Source organism: Aspergillus brasiliensis (assembly GCF_001889945.1).
Source record: "Aspergillus brasiliensis CBS 101740 unplaced genomic scaffold ASPBRscaffold_11, whole genome shotgun sequence".
Lineage (NCBI taxonomy): Eukaryota > Fungi > Ascomycota > Eurotiomycetes > Eurotiales > Aspergillaceae > Aspergillus > Aspergillus brasiliensis.
Window position 1 is genome coordinate 417,888 of NW_027137452.1, and position 22,521 is coordinate 440,408.

Genomic DNA, 22,521 nt, shown 5'->3' on the forward strand with positions numbered 1-22,521 from the left:
GGCTGTTGACATGCGCCTGCAAACTGACAATGTGACAGGAGGAATTGCTACCACAACAGAATCTCATGCGCAAACACCTCGGGTTCACCCATCGCCTTTCGAAGTCTGTCATGAGCTTCCAAGATCCTATTGAAAGGGGTCGTAGCGTCATTTTCCTGATTTTCTTCAACATCATCTTCCTTTTGCGTGGGCTTGGAAGTCGCCAAAGTCTCACGCGCGCTGTCCTGGGTGGACACCTGCCGCGTAGCAAGACTCATCTGTTGCATGTTATGGAGCGCCCTCTTTCTCAGGTTCTCACGTCCATAGTGTCTTATTATCGCTCCACCCCGCAGCATCCTGTCTAATTCATGGTTCTTCAGCCACGCCTGCGCCTTGGGACAATCACCCTTGGTCTTCCAGAGGATACTTGCGATGACGTCGTAAGAAAGAGGAGGGTTCTTATCAGTTATTCCGTGTTGAGGGAACTCTGAGGGTGCAGCAGCTTGTTGAACCGTCTACTGCACGTCAATGATCCGCGGCTCCTCCACTAATTTCAATTTCAAAGTATCCTATCTTACCTCACTACGGCTCATGTTCATCTCGATCACCTCTGGATAATTCGGCAGTCGCCCGAAAGGCATGGAGAGGCTTCTTGATCTCTTGGCCCAGTATGCCGCCCACAATGCCTGTCCCTGCCGTACCAAGGCGTCATCGTGTTCTTTGCGTTTCTTCTCGATGTAAGCGGCCATGGCGGGATCAACTTTCGGCACGCTGTCAGCCGTCGTGGGATCGGCCTCAGGCACGGTGTCAGCAGTGCTAGGATTGAGTCCGTCATCGTCGGCCTTGCGTTTTCGGTTCTCCATGTCGATTCAAGCTGTATCTGAGATGAGATGATGAAGATTTAGCAAACCCGTGTATGATGATGAACGAGGAGCGAGAGCGAGAGAGAGAGAAAAAGAGATAGTAGAACTCACCTAGCAAATGATACCTAGCAAATGTAATATACCCGTCGTGAAGTCTGCAGCGTGTCAACCATGACCGAGTTACTAAATGAACTATGAGCGCACGTCAAGCCCACGTACCAACACGTCGCTTAATCCCTTCTACTAGTATATAACTCACTCGGCCAGGGCAAGACCCCATCCGGCGCTGTGAATTGATGCTCACTAAAGAAGGAAGGCAAGCGAGTCCATGGCAGATTATTTGAAATAAACCGTATGATGAAAGGATTATGAAGTGAGAGGAGCGGGAGCTCTATAAATATGGGGGTTTCCCTAGAGATTCACTGTAATTGTGGCTGTGGAGGATCCCGGGAGTGAAATTTGTAGTATATATAGTTCACATTGAGGTCACTGTTCGGTTTGGATTTTGTGATACTACTACTAGTACGTTCACCCTACTGATATTGAGACTAGTGTAAGTTCACTTTTGCAATAAAACTAGAAGATGCTGTGGGGTTGATTGAATGTGTTGGGCATGTTCTCTTGATCTTTGGGAGATGACATTTTGTATATGAATTGGTTGAATTAATATAGTAAGTAGTATATAATCTGAAGCAGCTAGAGAAGGATCTTGAATGGCACCAGTGTCCTCCTGCCTTGAGGTCTTCTCAACCTTCTCTTTTACTATTAGTAGTAGTTGATCTGACCGGAAGATCTTGTCTTATATTTCCTTAATTGCTGTTCTGTGTACTACCACTGGCGGCTATCCCCATTTCACCTTGTATATAGTACTCATCTATATAGTGTCTACACATGCAATCTGCGCTATAAAATTTATATAGTGAACTACAACTTGCTACCCTTCCCCCTCCCCTCCCACACCTCCACACTCCGCCTCCCAACATCTTCCTCATTCCCCTTCCTCTCCTCCACCCTCTCCCTCCACTCCAAATTCCCCCTATGGTCATCCACCACCCCCAACAACCTCCGATACATCTCCTCCTTCATAACCCCATAGATCTCCGTCTTCGGCATCAACACCAACTTCCTCTCCTTCACGAACTTCAGCGTCTCCTCCACACCTCCCAACCCATCCACAATCCCCACCCGTAGTGCTTCCGGCCCAGGAAATCTCTTCGCCTCGAGCACAACATCCCGACACACGTTGGGCGTCAACTTCTCCCGGAACACATGCATCATGGGAGCTTGCAATGGGACTCCGAATTCAAGCTCGTTGATGCACAGGAAGCCCTTACTCGGGTTCTGGATCCGGTAGTCGTGGTACATGGCTAGCATGAAGCCGGCGGCGAAGGCGTGGCCGTTTAGGAGGGAGATGGTGGGCATGGGGTATCTGTATCCATGTATATATATGTATTAGTATTGTTCGTTAGTGGTGAAGTTGATAAGGAGGGAGAGATACGTTAATAGTCGACGGAATAACTTCCAACACCATTTCTCGAGAAAATTCTCTGTCGATTGGGCAAGTTCCAGGTCTAATCCATTGCTGTAGAATTTGGGAATGCCGCTAGTAGTGATTAGGACGCCCTTTTGGTAGCGGTGTTCGATGATGTCGAGGGCGAGGAGGAAAGTGTCAATGAAGGTTGGAGTGAGGCGGTTGTCTGGGGGTGAGGTGAAGGTGAGGAGGTAGATTGTTGGTTGGTCGGGGGAAGGGTTGGTGCAGGTGATGGAGCCGGAGGTGGAAGGGATGGGGAGGGTGAAGAGCGGAGGAGTGGTAGACATGGTGGTGATGGTGGTACAGTGGATGAGGGTTGTTGCTTGTTGCTTTCTTGGTGAACGTGTACGTGTGTGACATGAAACAGATGGTAGAGAGAGGGGATGGTGGTCTGGTATACTTCGAGGGTGTAGTAGTTAGTGGTGATCAGTAATCATTAAATTGTTTGTTCAATAAACCTGGGGAAAAAGTAGGGAGTGATTCCCGCGGTATCACATGCATCTGGATTATATTTCAGTTTGGGATTATTGCATGTGGGTTATGTTCTTGTCATTATGGTCTACTTATGCTGAGGGGACTATGTGTATATTTTCTTTTTATAGAATTCATCTGATCACGATGTTGATCCCATGCATCTAACTACTCCTCAGTAAATTAGATTTCAACGGCGTGAACGGGGCCCATCAGAGCTGCATCTGTCATCCCCGCAATCCGTCATTACCCACCCAAGCAGTCAGTGTTCAATAATCCCTTCATTGTATACCATATTTGACACATTTTACCATACTAATTATTGCCATAATATTGAATAGCTCTACTGCTTGCCCTTATGGTTCATCCACGTACCCTTCGAAACACAGTCAGGTGGAGATACTACTAACGGCAAAAGCAACGGACCACAGCAAACTCATAACAATATGAGCCAGTTCTTAATCACCTCCAGCGCAGAACAATACCATCATCTGCATACAATGAAGCAATCCAAGCAATCCATAGAACCAACCTACATAATATACAAGAAGGACCAATCCATTCTCACTCCACCAAACCAACGTCATATCATCACTGACGTCATCCCCTCACAGCTCTCTTATAGTTACCATCACCACCATCACTACAATTCAATCCCTCCATCTCAACCACAACTCATACAACCACATCAATTGACACTAATAACCCATACAACACAAGTCTACAGCCCCCAATCCAACCCACAATGCAATCCCACCAATCCCACCACCAACAACCTCCCCAACCCCCCAAACAAGCCGCCTACAACCAACCCACAAACCCAATAACCCACACTCCCTCCGAGCAACGCATGCCCCAATCTCCATATCAAAATGACCACCACCCCCGCCACCGCGGCGACGCCCTCCCGTCCATAACCCGCAATGCAGGCTCCCAACCCTCCAACTCCAACGCCCTGCACGACCTCGCCACCAAACACCAAGAGTCACAAAAGACCATGCGCAACGCCGCCGACACCCTCGACACAGAGTACGGGGTCGAGCAGCAGCCCGCAGAAGGGGACATCGCGCACGCAGTGCAGGCCAAGTCGGCGGATGCACGGGCGAGAGCACAAGCGGGGGCGCATGCCGGGGCGGTAGGTAGCGCGGAGGGGCCAGGGGCGCCGGGGTACGAGAAGGGGGAGATGGCGGATTTGGATCGGAAGAGGGAGATGCATGATAGGATGTTGGGGGATCGGGTGGGACAGAGTCCGGCGGAGCCGGATGGGGAGACGGTGGAGAGGGAGGAGGTTCGGAGGAGGAAGTTGAGGCAGGATGAGGAGGTGGATGTGGTGGGGGCGGCGAGTAGGGGGTCGAAGGGGAAGGTTGTTTGATTGTATCATTGAAATTTCATTACTTTAGAAGGAGAGATAGGATAGGTGTTATGAATGGAATGTAATGGGGTATCAGAAATTAAATGACTATTAGCATACACGGACAGCCAGCCGGATCAACCATCAGCATCATCGCCCTCGCCGATAGACACCTTCTTCAATGATAGATCCTGTTTCAGATCGTGGATTCGCTTGGCCAGTTTACCCTTCAGGATGGCGTTCTGCATCTTCTCCCACTTCGCGGTCTCGGCGCGGATCAGGGCCTCGAGTTCGGCGATTTCTTCACGTTGCTGCTGCATCTGCCGCTGCTGCTCGAGTTGCTCATCGTCCAGCTCGTCTTCCGGTTCGTCGCCGTCGTCGGACCCATCACTCTCATCACCAGATGATTCCGCCGCAGGCGTGGACGGCTTCGTTGCCATCGGGGTGCCCGCTTGGTATACCCGGGCATCTGATGGTGGCTCGGCTCCAGTCGCCGCGGCCGCGGCACCGGGCTCGCCTTCGTCTCCGGCAGCCAAGGCAGCCTCCATTTCGGCCGCGAGAGTGTCTTCGAAATCATCGAACAGACCACCATCTTCCATGCCTTCCTCCATCTCACCCTCGGCATCCTGCTCATCATCATATTCTTCGTCGTAGTCGTAATCTCCACTCTGGACCAGTCCCTCAGCCCGGTTCAATGCTGTCTTGTCAACCAGCTCGTAGCGGATAGGTGCTACGGCAGCCTCATCCTGAGCGATCAGATCCTCGACAGCCTTCTCCACCTGCTCGATAGTCCGCGTGCTGATCCGTTCCCGGAAACGCCTCTTTCTCACCCACCGCAATGGCGGCGTGAGACCGTGTGGGTATTGCAGAGTCTTGTCATCTGGGTGTGAAATGTCCGAGGGAAGCGGGTAGTCCAAGGCCTCTTGTTCGTTGGCAACCGGGCCAAGAACCAAAAGCATCTGGCAGATATCTGCAGATTTGTACCACCCACGCCGGTCCCAACTCTTCATACCTTCGATAATACAAGGCAAGTCCACCAGCGCGGCGGCGTATTGATGGTCGCGGATCTTGAAGATGGCGCGTCGTCCCTCACGGGTGAGTGGTTTGAAAGAGAACTCCGCACGGTCGAATCGGCGTTCGGCAATGGCGCGTTGTAGATATTCGCAATCTTCTCCGGGCAGCATGCGCAGGATGAATTGTTCTTCGATCGAGGGGTCGATTTCCGTGTCGGACGCCTCCGAATCGTAGCCAACGCCCACCGGTCGGTTGGGGACCAGCCCCTTGTTCTTGATTCGAAGCGACTGTACCCCGGGCTTCTTCGATGTGTTTAATTTCAGGCGTTTGGGTCCAGAGGGTTGGGTCGTCGCGACGGTGGTGGAAGGTTCTTGCAACGCGGGTCCCTCTGCTGGGCGCTTTTTCGAAGGCTTCTTCTTTTTCTTGAGTTTGTCATCCTCGGGAGGCGCTTCTGGTGCCGGTCTCCGGGCGATCTTGAGCGTGAGCTTGCGTTGAGGGGTCTCTGTGGGTGGAGGAGGTGCGGCAGGTTGTTTCTGGGATGATTCCTCGGGCGCCTTCTTTTTCCCGAAGGTGAGCTTGAGGGATGGACGGGGAGTGTCCGACATGGCGAGAGGTGACCACCAAGCCGATGGTGATGCGATGTAGAAGAGAGCGAATCAATAACAGGAACGGAGATGGTAGAAAGCTGACAGATGGATGGGGTGAAAGTGAGACTTGCTGTGTTACAGCGGAGACGAAGACTCGAGGGCGGAGCCAGAAGGCGGAAGACCCAAAGAGGCAGTAAGGCCCATTCGGCCATTGATCTCTCTTTGCTTCCTATTCATCTCCTAACACTCGACCTCAACAATAGCGACACAGTGAGCCGCCCATATTTTTAGCTATATAATCCTCGTCTGCGAGCTTCAAAGCTCTTCTTGACGTCTCTTTCGCTGCTATTCGTTTATCACTCATACGCCAACATGTCTGGCTCCAATCTACACAACGCTCTTCTCCGCCCGCCAATTATCCAGATCCTGCGCGCAGCAGGCTTTCATGCGACACGACCGTCCGTTTTAGACACCCTCGCTGACCTTACCGCCCAATACATCATGATCCTTGCTTCATCCACGACTGCCCATGCTGCAAACGCTCATCCGCATGACCCTGTTCCGGTTCTAGAAGACATCTACCAAGCCCTGCAAGATGCAGGCGCGCTACGACCCCAGCTGCGAGAATGGGAGGAGGACTGGCAGGGAGAAGAAGACATGCGAGGATTGGAGGGTTTTCTGTCGTGGTTCACTGGACCAGCTAACCGGGAGATTCGACGGATTGCTGGATTCGTGCCCAGTGAAGGCGACATGGTCGATGCGGACGCTCTCGAGAAAGAAGACTTTTTGACGGCATTGAAGAAGAAACACAGCAAAACCGGCGAAGAGTCGAGGTATGCGGGAACTGTGCTGGGAAAGAATGCCGATGAGCATCCTATTATCATCGAAGGTGGCGCGCCCAGTCTCCAGGACTGGGGTTCACAAATGCGGTCGCGGGCGCCGTACATGGCTGACAGCGATTCGTCTGGTGTCAGTAGTGCGCCGAGCAACCTGTCCGATGGCGAAGGGATGGATGTGTGATGAGACAGCAAATGGAGGCCGTTCGAGAGCGAGGCCTCATTTCACGATAAACTGCAATCATGGCTGTCGGTCGTCTGCAGCCCGACAAGCCCGACTCATACATGCCTAGCTGCATCAACAACGCCTACACCGTATCTGGCAGGGGAAGAGCTGGCCGGCCCAGCTTGACCACAACGAAACCGGCAGATTGTCCACCAGCTTAGGGTTATCAGCATATGCACTTGCTACTTGCTACAGACGGGTTGTCACAATTAGGGACAGAGCAGGCCGGATCTATCAATATCCACCAAGTCAGAAAACGACATCTACGCCTTTGAGCATGTGCTGCGAAGGCCATTGGAACGAGATATATGGATGGAGATGCCATCCTGCGGGCGAAATCATGTATCTACAGCATATCAGCGTATAAAGCCACATGAGATAATGAGTTAATGAGTTCGGCCAGTAGGCCCGAGTTGACCGCGACGTGCTTTTTCCCGTAGGTTCCAAAGCAAACGAGCTTCTTGGCTGCCGCGGAGATCTTCACCTCCTCCAACTCGGCTCCAGCTCTCCTCTTCCTACTCCACCCCAGCTTCAGCACCCCCCAAACACCACCATCACCATGGTCTACGCCTTCACACTGCCCTCCACCTCTCATCTTTCCTTCCAGACCTTCCTGACCTCTAGCACCCACCCTTCTCTCCCCCAAGCTGCCACCACCGCCCGCCATGCCCTCCGACAAGCTCTCAAAACACACAAGCGGTTACCCCGCGGTCCGCAACAAGACGCCCACCTGCAGACTCTCCTGACCACCATAACCAGCTACCTCCCTTACCTGCTCGCTCTCTCCAACGGCCTCAGCAGTAAACCCAGCGACACATCTCCGACTGAGGAAATTGAAATCACCCTCCGCACCGAAATCACATCCTCCTGGCGCCCGACCCTCACCAACCCCACCACCACGCTCTCCCTCAAACAGCGGCCCACGACCACCCGCATCCAGGGACAGGGCCTCGACTTCGAGATAGCCTTTGTTCTCTCCACCCTCAGCTACGTGCTCAGCTCCCTCGCCCGTGTTGGCGTCACCCGCACCCTCTACGCATCCGCGACCCCGACTCCGGAACAGCGCACCGCCGCCATCCAAACAGCCACCAAACACCTCCTCCAAGCCAGCGCCGTGCACTCGCTTCTCGCGTCCTCGCCATCCTTCGCAACCGCAGCCCACTCCATCTGCAATAACAACAACAAGAATGGAACATCTACCCTCCCGGACCTCGACCCCGCCACACAAGCGGCTCTCTCCTGTCTCGCCCTCGCGGAAGCAACCCTCCTCGCTGTCCTGAAGGACGATTCCTACGTCGCGGCCTGTATTCAGGCGCGCAATCCCAATGACAAGGACTGGATGGTCCGCGCGCCGGAGATCCCCAAGGTTCGCGCGCACCTCTTTGCGAGATTATGTATCCGGGCCGCGGAATATGCGGAGCAAGCTGCTGCAGGACTGGGATCCGTCCGATCAGACGGGCGGATGGGGATTGATGACGATCTACTGGGTTATACGCGGGTGCTGGGGCGGGTTGCGCGGGCGCGAGCTTGCAGGTTCTTTGGGGTGGATGCAGAGTTGTCCGGGAAGATCGGGGAGGGAATTGCATGGTTGAGAGCGGCGAAGGGGGCATTGGGAGTTAGGGGAGCTGGAACAACTGGAACGGAAGCGAAGGAGACGAATACGAAGAGTCGGACCGGGCTGTCGAGGCTGAAGCAAGGATGGATGGAGCGGCGAGAGGAGAGGCGAATGGAGAAAGATGCGGGCAGTCGGGATCGGACAGAGAAGGGCGAGCTCGGACCGGGAGATAATGCAGGTCGGGAGGAGGAGAGCCGAGTGATTGAAATGTTGGAGACGAAGTGGGTGCGGATGAATGATACGGTTGGTGTGCCGGTTTACTATTATGGTCTTGAATAATGCTTGCTGACTCTTGCGCACAGATTAATACCCAGCTGATCCCACCATCTACGGACCTTCTTGCCAATTTGCCCTCCGGTCGAGATATCCATTCGGCACCAGCGCCGTACAAGATCCCGTCGTTGGATGAGGAGCAGCTAGTGCACATGCGTGCGCCGCCAGCAGAGGATGATTTCGGACCGGCGAGTGACGTCGAGGACAGTGACGAGGAAGCGGCCAGTGTGGCGCGCGTGTATACGCCGGGGACGGTACCGGAGCGGAGTGACAGTGCATATTATTGATCTCAGCGTGGATGTAAGCTTTAGCTTCTTCCTATACATGTATCATTGAGCACAAGCAAATACCATACCATGCCTCCTTCACGCACATATAGAGCCTTACTCTACACAGCACTAACCCAGACATTTGACCCTTCTTCACTCGCACATGGCAATCCCAGCATAAACCAAGAGATAGAGCCACGTAATATCCCAGCTCAAAACATATCATACACAACAACACAGCCCAGAAACCCACCGGCACCTACCAGCAGTCCTCCCCCTTCCCCTCTTCCCTCGAGAACCAAACCCAAGGCAAAAAAAAAGATAAATAGAAAGAAACCACAATGCATATATTGTATATCACATAACATAACACAGAAACCCTGCGAAACCCAATTCAATCAATCTCATCGACCGAGATCTGCTTTAAGCAGACTTATTTCCCTCCCCAGCAAAATAGTTCTTCTCCTGGAACAAGTAACCCTTGATCTTGCGCTCACCCAACAACTCGAAGTATTTCTCTATACACCCATCACTCATATTAGCATATACACTCATTCCCAAGATCAGAGAAACCCCTCTTCCCCAAAGGAAGAACGAATAAGAAGGTATGGTATAAATACTAACCCCTCAAAACCCCACACTTCTCCAAATGATTCACACCCTCACGAGCATAACACTTTCCCAATTCCTCCCCAACCAGACGAGACATCATACTGCGGACCCATTGTTCGCGGATAATGGCGTCGCGGGCGTTGTGGACGGCGACGTTGTCTTCGAAGTCGACGCCCTCGTAGGTCGGGGGCACCGTGGGCTTTTTGGCCAGGAAGGAGGCGGATTCCGGGGTGGGCATTTTTCTTTTCTTTCTTTTTCGAGGATTCGGGGTGTATGTTGGTAGGTAGGTAGGTAGGAGAGAAGGAAAAGAGAGAGGTAGACGTCCGGTTTGAGGGTCTGTCTCTGTCTGTATCAAGTTCAATTCCGGAGAGTTGCGAGAGTACCGTTAGCAGGTGCAATTGCGGTGATTTGATTGGTTGGAGGGTGTGGGCGGTCGGAAGGGAGGAGATGCGGTGGACGAGAGGGGCCGGGTGTGCTGTATTAGGTCACGTGGTTGAATCTTGTATTGTTACTAAGCTGGCTGTTTAGTCGAGTTATAGTTTACTAGAGTATACTTCTTGATTGCACTGGACTGAATACAAAGGTAGGTAGGTAGGTAGGTAGGTAGTAGATGAGCTACAATATCTAAAGAGTTACCAGCTAACACCAAACGCCTCGCCAAGCAGGAAATATCCAGAAACGTAAAATCCATCCCATACGCCGTCACAGGTCGTTATTAGTAGTCCGCATTTTACATGGTCATCTCTCAGACCAGTCATCATCTGCAGTAAACATCAAAGCAATAGCTAACATGTCATGCCCCGGCAGCAGACTTATTCCACCTGCTGCTCCTCGCCAGGGAAAAGCTTCTCATAAAGGCCGTTCAGCTTGTCCTTCATCCGTTCCCACCAGGTCTGGTTCAGCTGCTTGCTGATTTCGCGGTACTGATACATCTCGCCCCAGCAGTCGCGTCCAAACTGGCACCCGGCCATGTTGACCAGGAAGTCTCTTTCATCCTCCTGGTAGTGCACAGTCCGGTCATTCTCGTCCCCACAAGCCCCCTGGGGATACGAGTTGATATAGCGCTGAGGGAGGAAGCCGACATGGCTGCGAACCCACGGCTGTGTCGCATATAGGTATTCCATCGCATCCTGCTCCTTATGCTCCCATTCCATGTGTTTCTGTTCGTACATGACGGGGTCCCACCACGCGTCCAGCAGGCGGTCGGCCCAGAGGGAGCGCCGGATGAAGAAAGAGCCGAGGTTGAAGCCCCCACAGTCCTGCGACAAGAGCAGATGTACCGATGATGGATCCCCGTCTCCGTTGGGTGAACGAGACACCTCGTCCAAGTAAGCGTCGTCCGGCGGGTGGCTGATATTCAGCGGATTATAGACATTGATATCCCGGTAGATGATCTCATCCAAGCGGTCGAATATATGTTCTTGTAACGAGTAAGAGTATTCCATGATCCAGGTATTCAGGTCCAGCCACCAAAACCTGCGCAAGAGAGTCAGTGGCGCTCGTGATACCGAATGTTCGCCAAAACATACCATTCAGCATCGGGATGCTTTCGCATCGTCTCCCGGATAAGGTCCACCTTCTCCCAGCTCTCGCGCCATTCGTGCGAGTATCGCTTCTTCGCCAACATGTTGACGGTTTCCAACTCGTAGCCCCATCGCTCGACATAGTTCTTCTTGTTCCACACGCTGTTGCGCTCGATCGCCCATTCGCGCGCGCCCTTCCACTCCATCACGCCGCCTTCTATGTTAGACTCTAGGATGATCACGAATTTACGCCCACCGCCTAGCGGCGAGCGCCGGTATTTCTGCAGAAGAGCTTACAACACAAGGTCAGCTATTTGCAGGCTCCCTTCCTACAAGTATGCGATTCACTTACACGCTCCGAAAAACATATAACCCAGCAAAAGAAAGATCAGCGCCACGAGCAAGCGCGATCGTCTGCGCCGCAGGATCGACCTGCCGAACCCCAAGCGCCAGCTCGTGGCTGGGGAGAGAGGCCGTCCCCGGCCGAACTCATCTTTATCGACATAGCCATTCGGAGACCCCGAGCCCAGACGAAAGCGCGGAAGAGTGGCGGAAAGCTGGCGTCTGGAGCGCGAGAAGAACCCGCTGTTCTTCGTCGAAAAGGACGGATAGCCTCGTACCTCGTCGCTCTTCGCTTTGGCGGCGGCCCAAGAGATGCCGCTGGCGCCTATGGGATTTGGCGACAAGAAACCATTGTGCGGCGTCGTAGAGCCACTGGGCGAGGTGAGGCCAGGACTAGACCATCCTGCTCCCGCGGGGTGGGGAGAGGGCGATCGCGACAAGGACATGGAGCGGGGAGTCGGGGGACCGAACAGGGATGCCGGCAGGAAGGGCAACGGCCCGCGGAGCAGCCACAGGCGGGCGTGATTGGGGAGTTCGTGCTCGGCAGAGGGCCGCTGTGGAGGAGGTCAATGGGAGATGTCTTTCTTTGAAACGGGCGCCCGCAACTTGAGAGGGGGGAAAATAAGGAGCGCAGCAGGAGGAAGAGGACGAGGTTTGGAGCGGAGGTGTAGGAGATAGGGTTAGTGAAGTAACAGATCGCTATCGAAGCAGAAAAATATTAAGAGAATTAGGAATTAAAGTAAAATTACTCTTCGGTTCAGGAGTCACCAGCTCGAAACGACGGAAGAGGAATAGCATGACATGGTGGTTGATAAAAAACTGGATCACCAAGTCGCCAAAAAGGCCGAAACAATAATCCAGGAACAGAGAACCCATCCGCAAACGGGGTCTGTCCGCTTTCGTTTGGGACCTTTTTTGCTTTGAGGGCCACTTGTCAGGTCAACGGTACCAGTTCCAAGGGCGCGCTAGGGGGTGCCCCGGAGAACTGGTTGAAGAATGGAAGGATGGGATCCAAGGGTCAACCAACACCCATGAGGCAGCGATGAGGGTGCGACTCCCTCTCCCCTTATCGCCGAGTAAGACATTCCGCTCGAGGACCATGGATGGAATCCGAGCCATGGCTATCAGGATGACCACCCAATGAGTCGAGCATTGTCACATTGTGTGTTATGAGCGACCCGGGAGGATGAGGTGCTCCGACAGAGCATCATTCGTTGGTGGTGGGGAGGAAGGAGATTAAACTGCAAAAGAAGCAGATTAGTTTAATTAATTCCTAGAATCAGCCCCGCCCCCTCGCTTGAGCTTCTCGCGCAGACGCCGAAACGAACGGTTGGAGCCTGGCAATTTGTTGAGGAGCTGCTCATTTGAAGATTACTTTGCGAGCAACTGAAGGAGTTGGCCACGCCGGCTCGAGACGATTATCTCACATCCGTCAATCCCCCCTGATGCGACAAAGAAGCACCGCGGTGGGACACGTTCGAGCAATGTTCCGGTTCGGCGAAGATGGAAGAACTGCTAGAGAGAGAGACCGACTAGATTAGCAGGAAGAAACTAATCTCCAAGATCCACATGGAAAAAGAGTGACCCACTCGGTCTTTCGGTTGAGCGGTCAGGGTCACCTGTTGGTGCTTGGTGGTACTGGTAGATACGTAGTAATATGACTCTGCTTCCATCGTGGGTTTTGGACGCATCGGGAAACCTCACGATCTCCCACGATTCAGGATCATTGACAGTTCCAGATAATGTGTTTCTTGGACCTGTCTGCTTCCGGCGTCGCTTATTATTCATGGTGAATAGACACCACCTGGCGAACCAGGGAACGCTCCCTCGTATCATTGCCAACGGGTGGAGGGTTTCACAGACTCAGTCGATTCCAGGCCCTCTTCTAGCAAGTAGTTCCTCGTTCATCATTCTAAGGCTTACTAGGTCAGCCAAAATCCCTACTAAAGTAGGGTAATTAGAAACCAAAATTGAACAAATAAATAAATGGCTGACTTATATGAATTATTACGTTATTTCAGCTCATTACTATTACTAGGCCATAGATAACTGAAAAGATTTGGCACTGATCAACAGTATTTATATAGTATAAAATCCTCTTAATGGACAAAGCTCCCACGAGCATCCTTCAAGGCATTACAGCCAGAGTTATAGACGAAGGTTTTCTTGGCCCTGTGGGTGTCACTCCTGTACATCCCGTAATCGCTGGGTCCGGTGACAGACATGAAGCGGTAGGGCGTGAAAAGCATTAGTATATAGAAGAACAAAAATATCCGAGATAGTAAGTATCGCTCTATGAACTCAAAGACCAGACGGAGCACCACTTATTGACGAATTACTAGGGTAGGATTCTATTCTATCTCCAGATGGGAAGATGTTTATCAAAGTTTAGCTTCATGCTTTGGAAGAAATATACTATATGGGTGTGTATACAACCTCAGGCTTTAAAGCTCATAATGATTCCGCCCTCTGCCTATACAACCAATTCAGCTATTGGTATGGTGTTTAGGGATAACAGCTTGGTGGGTGTTCTAGCGAAGAAATCACTGGAGAAATCATCATAATCCCCGAGACGGTGTATCTATATTGGTAGTGAGAGTACTGCAGGGCTCATTCCTCGCTGGAACGATATAGGCGTGGAGCATATACTAGTCAGTCCACTGCCTCGGTAATCGTGTGTTGATGTGCTGTTCCATCTGGTAAAACTCCCCCTTTCTTCCTTGCGGTGAACATTCAGCGTCCATCTCAGACCTCAAGGGGGAGTTGACCTTATTATTATTATCACAAAACCAACATCTGACTGGGCATTTAGTATCAGCAATAATTATCACATCTCAGCCAGTGACTCTATGTAGTGCTGTCCCACTCTTCTGACCGGTGCAATTGGAACTGCAAGCTTCGCGCTTACATCAACGGGGTTTTCTATCTGGGGTTGTGAACTGTCAAGTCATCAAATAGAAGATGTACCTAAGCCATTGAGGTGGATTGAACAAGTCTTCATGATGCACTACTATCAGTTCTTCGATAAAGCTTGAATGAAGAGATATTGGCAACAGATGTCATTATTTATTGTGATGATTAATCTTACGAGCTGGCTGTCTGACTACTAGTATGAGAACGAAGAATCCTTGTAGCTTAATGTTATTATACTATGGGATTAATAGTACATGGTGTATCTGCGAGGTTGATGATGTATATATTCTTTGATTCATTTTGTTACATGTGGTAGCAAATGCAGCTCCCCTGAGATGTGCTGGTGTGCCGGTACTAATGTGGGTACTAACTACTAGTTACTTGAAACCATATCTCTCTCGGGCAGAACAATATCATCGGAATGTGGTGTGGGTAGAGCAAATATCTTGAACTCGGTAGCAGTATACTACAAATTACCGGGAAACCGACCAACAGTCTACAAAAGGAGTTATGAAGGGAGAGAATATGTCTTAAAATTTAAGTGACACCAAACATGAAAAAGAAGGCCTTGTGTCGGGCATAGTTATATATTCTATGTAGGGAAAAAAAGGAAAGAAAGAAAGCCCCTGGTGGGGGTCGAACCCACAGCCTTAAGATCAACTCTCTAGCTTTAAGACAGTTAGTGGAAGACTCATAGGTTGTGTTATTGGTAAGGGGTACTTGCAAGTCTTACGCGCTACCGATTGCGCCACAGGGGCGTGCTTGGTGGGTGGCGGCGCAATCTTTATGGAATATGAGCTTGCATTGCTGCAATTGGTGCCTGAGATTAGGAAAAGGAAAAAAAAAAAAAAAGCCCTCATGTAGCCATGAAGCAAAGTGCTCACATATTTGTAAAAGGGTATTCCTTTAAAGGTTGGAATGCAGAGGAGGCAAGTAGGGGGAGAAAAAAAAGAAAAAAGAAAAAGAAAGCTCCTGGTGGGGGTCACCCACAGCCTTAAGATCAACTTTCTAGCTATCAGACAGTTGCCGGGGTAATAGCCCACCCACGAAGAAGTACACTCAACATGATAATTATTATCATTCAACTGCGTAATCAGGGAGGACTAGATGGTTAATATTATAGATACTTACCCATAATATAACTGAGAGTTGAATACGAGCCCTGAGATATTGAACATACTCAATCATCGATACGTTCACTTCAGTGGCAATATAAGATGACAGTGATGGAAAGATCTGACAAACATCACCAGCACGGAAGCTAGTACCAGATCGCACGTACCCAGAACGCGTATATTATCTCCTCTCCTAGACCAGAGGAACCTTGACCATAGGAACCGAAGTCAGTGATGAGCACCTCATACCGCTGGCTTGATCCCTCTTCACTTTACCTGGACCACGAAATCTGGTCTCAGTCTTGAAGTAGAGACAAAATCAGGCCAGGGAAAATGGTCTGATTGACTTGCCCGTCTAGCTGGCTACGTCCAAATTCAGAATATTGATCCCCGACTGATTTGCACATACTGTCTTTCTCAGGCTTCACGTTGTTTTGTTGAAGTTTGCAGAGTGTCATGACCGATTCACGGCTACAACTAGCTCGAGAACAAAGCTAGGGTTTGACAGACTTACAAAGTGTGATCTATCTATTCCAGCTGCTGCGCCAAGTAGCAACAGGTCTTAACCACTAGTGTTAGCTGTTCCTGCACCAGGAGACATTATACCACGGCATCAGACGGCACTGGGATGGACGATGGCACTATTTTCATTTACTTCTATTACGATATAATATAACCTGCCTCAGACGTCCCTAGCTGAGCTTGTAGAAGATAGTGGTATCCTTGATTCATAGATATCCATGTGATTGATGTTCGTACATGCATTGACTGAGAGTAGTCTTTTTTCCTTTTTAATGTCCTCCTGACCATATCATATCCAGATCATTATGTATATGCACAAAACGCCAAAATCAATACTAAGCCACCCCATTCGTTTCCCCCCCCCAAGACCAAACGAAGATGCAACCCATACATAACAGATACATACAACTCCAGTCCACGCAAGGGACATTACACCATACCTTTGCAGCCAGTCGCAACTCAGCCAGCGAACCATACTGCTACCACACTGAACCTACTTCTTCCCATGCGGAGTCTTCCGCACGGGTTGTCGGTTGGCCGCCTTCTCTTTGGGCATCAGGACTTTGCGCACGGCGAAGCCTTTCTCCTCATCCGGACGCGAACGCGCACTGTCTCCATGATAGAATTCGCACGCGAATTTCAAGAATTTGTTCCGATGTTGGTAGACGGTAATGACATCGCCGGTATACAGCTTGCCGAAATGGAAGCCCTCCCCGCCATTGTCGTTCTCGGGCCCACGTCGCAGCTCGGTCCCATTGACCCATATACACTTTCGGGTTTTGGTCGAAAGAATGGCCATCACGCCGGGGACAGTCATCCAATCGTGTCCAGCGGCAATTTTGGTTTCAATAGCTGGGGCCCAAAAGGTAACCTCCAACGCATATGCAGGTATCCGCGTATCCATTGGCTCGGGATAGCAGATAGTGGCTTGGGGACCGCGGCCCCAGGATGTCATCCTAGCTTCCAACGGAATTGTAAGCTCAAAGATGGACCCGGGGAGAGTGGTCAGCTTTCCAAGGAGAGGGCGTGCTTTGCCGGGCTGCAGTAAAAAACTGGGGGTTGGGCCTGGCATCTGGTCGGACTCGGGCTGGGCGGAAGGCTGATTGTCTTCCCTTCTCGGCAAGTCAGGGAGTCGCTGTCCGGTTTTGGCATCGATAGTATTTGCCAACTCAATGTCGAAGACCTCTCCAGGGGCAGCTTCGGGCTCAGCACACCCGTCGTTGGTCTTTCCCGTTGTCGCTTCCGGACTCGATCGCTCACTGGCAGTATCAGGTATGGGGAGTTCAATTCGCCGGTTGAATTTCGAAGCCTTAGGGGTTTCATCATCGATAGTGGTCTGCGGGGGCGCCTCTGGGGCTTTGTCCTTCGGGGCTTCCGCGGCCACGCTAGTTTGCGGCCCCAGCGCCTCGACGTGGCGGGGAATGTTGTTCAAGCCAAGGTGCGACGAGTTCATGTTCAGCTGCCCAACAAGGTTCTCAGCTCCCATTAAGCTAGGTGCAGACCCGGCGACGGGGTTTTCCGGAAGGGAGAGGATGGAATTAAGGCTGTTGCCGTCGCTGACAATCGACTCACCAGTTGAAGAAACGAAGTCATGGAGGCCAAAGTCGTCACCCTCATATGCATCAACCTTGTCGCCCAACGCGTGTGAACTTCGAAGTATGGATGGCGTGATCTCACCAAAAAGTCGTTTAGGAGTTGACTGAGAAACCGGTTGAACAGCCTGGAAACTGTCGAGACTGGGCAGCGACGGATAGCGAATTTCCTCCGGGGGATATTCAAGCTTGATTTTCTTAGCCTGGGCCAATTCATCATCCTCCTCAACGGCGACTTCCGCCGCCGGCTTATCATTCAACGATAGTTGGGAGGCGTCTATTTCATCCTCGAGATCTTCGCCTATATCAGAAAGCTCATCTGGGACACCCAGAAACAAGTCCTCGTCATCATAATCGTCGATGTCCGCAACGCCTGCAATCCACGGGTGCCTAAAACATTCTCGTTCGTTGGGGCGAGACTGAGGGTCACGATTCAGAAGTTGGGCGACAAAGTCTATTCCATCTTCAGAGACGCCTGCCTTGCGAAGTGCACTGTAATCGGCATCCTCGGTCATGATGATTCGCAGCATCTGAGCTCCACGATCATCTCCTCGAGGAGCGAAAGGAGGGACTCCTGAGAGAAGGTGAAAGAGAACGGCGCCAAGCGACCACATGTCGACGGATTGATCGTAAGGGGACGTTTTTGGAGGCCTGATGGTCAGCATAACTTTGGCAGAGGATAGTTTGTTAGGGACTTACGGATCACCCAGCCTGCGCCGTTTCCGGATTTCACCGCGCCGGTAAGTGTCATACTCTGGATAGACTTCTGGGGCGCAGTACAGCAAAGTTCCACAGAAAGTCCTCAAGAAGGTCTCTTCCTGAACTACCTTTGAAAGGCCAAAGTCCGACAATTTCACCCGTAGGGGATCGAGAGACGAAATCAGAATATTGTCCGGCTTGATATCCCGATGCGTGATCTTTCGTTTATGCAGATAGTGGAGTGCATGCAAGATCTGACGCGCCATAGTTCGAACCTGAGACTCTGCGATCGTGCCATGCGACTGCAGGTACGTGGACAGCTCACCACCGGGAACGTACTCCATGATGATGTATATCCATCTGTCATGCTCGTGATGGTCGACGTATTGGACGATGTTGGGCTGAAAGGCATCTGTTGTCAATAGGAGCATCCAGATTCTCAGTGCATGTGTTATCACTTACGTGTTTCAGGTCTTTCATAATTTGCATTTCATTGTCAACTTTCTTGTCGAGAATGCCATTCTTCATCCAGCGGCGCTTGTCGAGTTCTTTAGCTGCATACACAGCCCCATGCTGCTTCGTAGCGAGTTTGTAGACGGTTGCAAAAGCTCCCTTGCCTATTTGCCCCGTCACGTTGTAAGTTGATCCGCCAGACCAGTGCATGCCGTACGTATTGGGCGACGCGATCTGCAGAGCCGGCGCGGAAGTTGTACGGGCTCTGGGCTGCGCTGTACCTGCTCTTTGAGTCTCAACCTTTTCAAAGTAGCGGAGCATGTTTTCGGTGTACTGCATAACAAAGCCTTCCCGGGACGGCAGGCGCACGATGAATCTGACTTCCTCCGAAAATTGCCCCTCGCCATTCGGTACTTGAATGACGGATCCATTCACCAGCATGCGACTCTTCTCTCGTTGGATCTTGCGAAGACGGCAATTGTCTACGATCGTTCCATTGGTGGAGGTATCTTCCAGCATTATGATACCATCTTGCGTGAGATAAATGCGGAAGTGCGTATTCGAAATACGTTTCGAATTAGCATCAGCGATGAGGAGATCGCAGCGAGCCCTGTTCCGTCCAAAGCAAAAGCCCGCGCTTGCGTCATACACATCCGATGACAGTCTAAGAGCGAAGTCCAAAGCTGCGGTATCTGAACATTCATATTCTAGCGCATCCCTTTGGAGGATGTGCTGCGGAGCGTGGCGCGCGGTTGCGGCTACAGCATCATGGGCTGCAGGAGAATTTGGGTGTAAGATACAAACAATGTCCGTCAAATCATCCTCGCGGAGGGCCGAATTGTTGTAGCCCATGCGGCGGGGGTCCGTGCATGGCTGGGTGGACTCCTGGGTCGCCTCCATCGGCACGGATATTGATGATGACGTCGAGGGTTAACAGGAACAGTGCGACTGCCGAGAAAGGAAAGGATATAGTAAAGAAAGAAAAGGAATGTAAAAGCAAGCTATATGACAAGACAGACACTGAAGGGTATATGTGCAGGGATTCGAGCAGAGAAATGGGAATAGAACTTTGCGTAACCAAGGCGATGATCAACAGGACTCCATATCATAGACCTATTGGGGGTATAAGCCTTGCTAACATTGAGGTTGTGGGCTTATATGTTCGGATAATCCCTGAAGTGATGCAGGTATGAATGACCTTACCTGGCGAGCACCCAAACGACAGCACCAGCCCGCGCGATGTTCCAGCAACCTTAGAAGAGCGCAACCCGAGTCACAACCAGAATATCCAAGTCCCGGTGTATGCGATAATAAACCAGCCGAGCAAGGCCAGTAGATGTGCCAAACAAGACTTTATACAGTATGCCTTCCAGCGATAGGCAGCGAGGTCTTAAAGTGTCTGAGTTGTGATGAATAGCCCCAGGCTTGGAAGCCAACCAGATTGGAACCTGAACCGCTCAAGAATTCGTAGCGTTGGACCATTGAAGCAAGGAGCGAAAGGGGAATCCGTCGAAGGGGCTTTGTCAGGGAAAGCAGTCCTATTTCTATAGCAGGTCTCTGGTATTAGTCAAGGATGCCCATGTAACGAACAACAGTGCACAGAGAAACGGAAAGTTGGGACTCACACAGCTAGCAAGATCTCCACCAACTATCTACTGCATTGCCAGGCTCTGGAGATGCAATAGAAGTAGCATGCAAGTGGAGCCAGAGACGGAGACGAGACAAGCGACTGTCCGACAGGAGTTCGTCGTCCGAGAAACATGCAGCAGCAAGGCTGGGGTGGTAAACCGCAGCTCTTTAATTTGAAAGTCCAGCAGAGCCCCAGGCACCAACAAGGCAGAACCCCGGATGGCTGGGCATGAGCCAATAAGAGTGCGCCTTGCCCAGGCGGGCGGCGCACACCGCATCTATGAATCCGTGGATCCAAGGCGTGACACTCGGCTTCAGATCGATTTACTTTACTAGTTATTCAGATCGAGTCTATCCTATCTCCACTAGCGCTTGTATTTAATGACTTCCATATCATTTACTTCCGTCAGTACTACGCACAATTTTCTTGCTCATAGCTGCTTCAAACACCTGGTCGAGTCGAGAAAGGGACTCTTCTGATACCTCTGCATTTATGTTAGAGAAGAAGTAATTCGCATAGGGGAAGGAATACATACGGTAGTGGACGACAATACGACTACCCCCAAGCTTCAAACCCATTTCATGTCCGATCTCAGCCAAATCATTAGGCCCCAACCCCGATTCCTCAATGTCCAACCACACCATGTTGGTCTCTACGGGGTGAGATAGCTTGCCTCCACGGCTAGTCCACATATCGGCAACCTTCTTTGCTTTCTGATGAGACCCTAGAAGCTTCCCTTGCTGTCCATTGGGGTCTGGTCCAAATGTCTCCTCAACTGCGACACGGGCCGCCGCAGAGATGACTCCAGCTTGACGTACACCGCCACCGATGGATTTGCGAAACCACCGAGCTTTCTTGATGAACTCATTGGAGCCAACAATAATACTTCCAATGGGGGCGCCTAGACCCTTCGAGAAACAAAGACTTACGCTGTCGAATAAAGTAGTGTAGGCAGGCAAGCTCCCGGCACCGGACACCACTGCTTCCCACAGTCTCGCACCATCCAGATGGACCTTGATATTGTTTTTATGAGCCCATTCAGTGATGCGCCGAGCTTCTGAGAGTGGCATAACCATTCCATCCAGCGTGTTCTCAAGACTGATGAGCTTGGTTGGACAGTAGTGGATGTTATCACTGATCACCGCATGTTTCTTAATATCCTCCAAAGTAAGGTGGATGCCATTCTTCGGGATGACTGGCATGACCGTGGCACCCGTAAGGGAGCTTACCCCACCAGCCTCGTAGCAGATGATATGAGACCGGTGATCGCACAGGACAGAATAAGGAGGTTCTTTCAGGTGCGTGCGGATGGCAACCTGGTTGCCCATGGTGCCGGACATGACCAAAAGAGCGCTCTCATGTTGAGTGCGCGCTGCCACATACGCTTCGAGATCATTCGTCACTGGATCTTCGCCGAAGACATCGTCCAGAAGTGTGGTCTGGCAGATAGCCTCGAGCATTGCCGGAGTTGGCTTGGTCATTGTATCACCTTACGACACATGATTCTCAGCAAAAGCGCACATCACGATGGGAGCATTATTCTGCTCTGAGTCATACTCACTTCTCAGGTCAAACTCAGCTGCACCGGCGCCCTGCCACGTGCTGGGCCTGGTCCCATTCGAAGCTGTTGATACACTAGCCATGGAGATCCTGGGACGGAATGCGATTCTTGAAATTGGGAAAGAAGGCCTTAGAGGAAACAAGGATCGAAGAGAATGGCGGGCCAAGGATCCCATCGAGCCTCAAACCACTCAAATGATAACAGGGCCACGGCAAAAAGCAAGTAGGGAACGGCAACAAATTGGCTTGAAAGCGTTAAATCTAACGGGCATGCGGGGGACATTCCGAGGGGAAAAGCAAGAGTGACTAATCAGCGATAGGAACAATGGAGGAGATTGTTCGGAGTGATGTGATTCGACAATGAGATGGACCCCGGCTGCTGTGCATGGTTTATACTGAATTCGGCCTAGTTTCTTTTATACAATCAGAAGCGTTCTTTCTCTCCAGTACAGGCCTTACTATCAAGCCTCGAAAATCAGACAACCACAGCGCGAAGGATACAGTTTGGAGTATGGATTTGAAGAGAACCAAACAGGTTGCTTGGC

The 22,521-nt window shown here is 51.3% G+C and overlaps 12 protein-coding genes and 1 non-coding gene across 13 annotated transcripts; 4 read left to right on the forward strand and 9 right to left on the reverse strand.

The window, feature by feature from the left end:
• Nucleotides 1-47: 47 nt before the first annotated feature.
• ASPBRDRAFT_32702 (uncharacterized protein) lies at nt 48-842 on the reverse strand (the record flags this gene model as incomplete). Its single annotated transcript, XM_067623046.1, has 2 exons — nt 48-494; nt 558-842. 2 exons carry the CDS (start codon nt 840-842, stop codon nt 48-50), a joined length of 732 nt encoding a protein of 243 aa, XP_067476203.1.
• A 748-nt stretch (nt 843-1,590) lies between these two features.
• ASPBRDRAFT_46226 (enoyl-CoA hydratase/isomerase family protein) lies at nt 1,591-2,795 on the reverse strand. The gene is made up of 2 exons (XM_067625587.1): nt 2,341-2,795; nt 1,591-2,271 (listed from the first exon to the last, which is right to left on the reverse strand). The coding sequence occupies exons 1-2, from the start codon at nt 2,658-2,660 to the stop codon at nt 1,767-1,769; spliced, it is 825 nt and encodes a 274-aa protein (XP_067476204.1). The 5' UTR covers nt 2,661-2,795; the 3' UTR covers nt 1,591-1,766.
• A 794-nt stretch (nt 2,796-3,589) lies between these two features.
• On the forward strand, nt 3,590-4,216 carry ASPBRDRAFT_131729 (uncharacterized protein; the record flags this gene model as incomplete). Its single annotated transcript, XM_067618362.1, has 1 exon — nt 3,590-4,216. The coding sequence occupies one exon, from the start codon at nt 3,590-3,592 to the stop codon at nt 4,214-4,216; it is 627 nt and encodes a 208-aa protein (XP_067476205.1).
• Nucleotides 4,217-4,332: 116 nt separating this feature from the next.
• Nucleotides 4,333-5,814, reverse strand: ASPBRDRAFT_131635 (transcription initiation factor TFIID subunit 7 family protein; the record flags this gene model as incomplete). Its single annotated transcript, XM_067618350.1, has 2 exons — nt 4,333-4,664; nt 4,782-5,814. 2 exons carry the CDS (start codon nt 5,812-5,814, stop codon nt 4,333-4,335), a joined length of 1,365 nt encoding a protein of 454 aa, XP_067476206.1.
• Nucleotides 5,815-6,168: 354 nt separating this feature from the next.
• Nucleotides 6,169-6,816, forward strand: ASPBRDRAFT_57515 (Bromodomain associated domain protein; the record flags this gene model as incomplete). Its single annotated transcript, XM_067627756.1, has 1 exon — nt 6,169-6,816. The coding sequence occupies one exon, from the start codon at nt 6,169-6,171 to the stop codon at nt 6,814-6,816; it is 648 nt and encodes a 215-aa protein (XP_067476207.1).
• A 601-nt stretch (nt 6,817-7,417) lies between these two features.
• ASPBRDRAFT_198541 (pH-signaling protein PalC) lies at nt 7,418-9,033 on the forward strand (the record flags this gene model as incomplete). Its single annotated transcript, XM_067621213.1, has 2 exons — nt 7,418-8,716; nt 8,776-9,033. The coding sequence occupies 2 exons, from the start codon at nt 7,418-7,420 to the stop codon at nt 9,031-9,033; spliced, it is 1,557 nt and encodes a 518-aa protein (XP_067476208.1).
• A 294-nt stretch (nt 9,034-9,327) lies between these two features.
• ASPBRDRAFT_46230 (putative NADH-ubiquinone oxidoreductase 12 kda subunit) lies at nt 9,328-10,017 on the reverse strand. Its single transcript, XM_067625588.1, has 2 exons — nt 9,640-10,017; nt 9,328-9,533 (listed from the first exon to the last, which is right to left on the reverse strand). The coding sequence occupies exons 1-2, from the start codon at nt 9,863-9,865 to the stop codon at nt 9,439-9,441; spliced, it is 321 nt and encodes a 106-aa protein (XP_067476209.1). The 5' UTR covers nt 9,866-10,017; the 3' UTR covers nt 9,328-9,438.
• Nucleotides 10,018-10,439: 422 nt separating this feature from the next.
• ASPBRDRAFT_132343 (putative alpha-1,6-mannosyltransferase subunit) lies at nt 10,440-11,938 on the reverse strand (the record flags this gene model as incomplete). The annotated part of the gene is made up of 3 exons (XM_067618429.1): nt 10,440-11,103; nt 11,157-11,442; nt 11,503-11,938. The coding sequence occupies 3 exons, from the start codon at nt 11,936-11,938 to the stop codon at nt 10,440-10,442; spliced, it is 1,386 nt and encodes a 461-aa protein (XP_067476210.1).
• A 2,985-nt stretch (nt 11,939-14,923) lies between these two features.
• ASPBRDRAFT_46232 (uncharacterized protein) lies at nt 14,924-15,301 on the reverse strand. Its single transcript, XM_067625589.1, has 2 exons — nt 15,130-15,301; nt 14,924-15,073 (listed from the first exon to the last, which is right to left on the reverse strand). The coding sequence occupies exons 1-2, from the start codon at nt 15,263-15,265 to the stop codon at nt 14,943-14,945; spliced, it is 267 nt and encodes an 88-aa protein (XP_067476211.1). The 5' UTR covers nt 15,266-15,301; the 3' UTR covers nt 14,924-14,942.
• On the reverse strand, nt 15,027-15,163 carry ASPBRDRAFT_t214. Its single transcript has one exon. It is a non-coding gene; the product is annotated as a tRNA-Ala (tRNA).
• An 896-nt stretch (nt 15,302-16,197) lies between the features above and the next one.
• On the reverse strand, nt 16,198-20,073 carry ASPBRDRAFT_46233 (serine/threonine-protein kinase). The gene is made up of 3 exons (XM_067625590.1): nt 18,796-20,073; nt 18,334-18,734; nt 16,198-18,285 (listed from the first exon to the last, which is right to left on the reverse strand). Exons 1-3 carry the CDS (start codon nt 19,684-19,686, stop codon nt 16,536-16,538), a joined length of 3,042 nt encoding a protein of 1,013 aa, XP_067476212.1. The 5' UTR covers nt 19,687-20,073; the 3' UTR covers nt 16,198-16,535.
• ASPBRDRAFT_57520 (uncharacterized protein) lies at nt 19,842-20,648 on the forward strand (the record flags this gene model as incomplete). The annotated part of the gene is made up of 5 exons (XM_067627757.1): nt 19,842-19,946; nt 20,080-20,084; nt 20,115-20,183; nt 20,204-20,308; nt 20,513-20,648. 5 exons carry the CDS (start codon nt 19,842-19,844, stop codon nt 20,646-20,648), a joined length of 420 nt encoding a protein of 139 aa, XP_067476213.1.
• Nucleotides 20,649-20,808: 160 nt separating this feature from the next.
• Nucleotides 20,809-22,059, reverse strand: ASPBRDRAFT_131939 (threonine aldolase GLY1; the record flags this gene model as incomplete). Its single annotated transcript, XM_067618382.1, has 3 exons — nt 20,809-20,900; nt 20,952-21,905; nt 21,978-22,059. The coding sequence occupies 3 exons, from the start codon at nt 22,057-22,059 to the stop codon at nt 20,809-20,811; spliced, it is 1,128 nt and encodes a 375-aa protein (XP_067476214.1).
• Nucleotides 22,060-22,521: the final 462 nt, after the last annotated feature.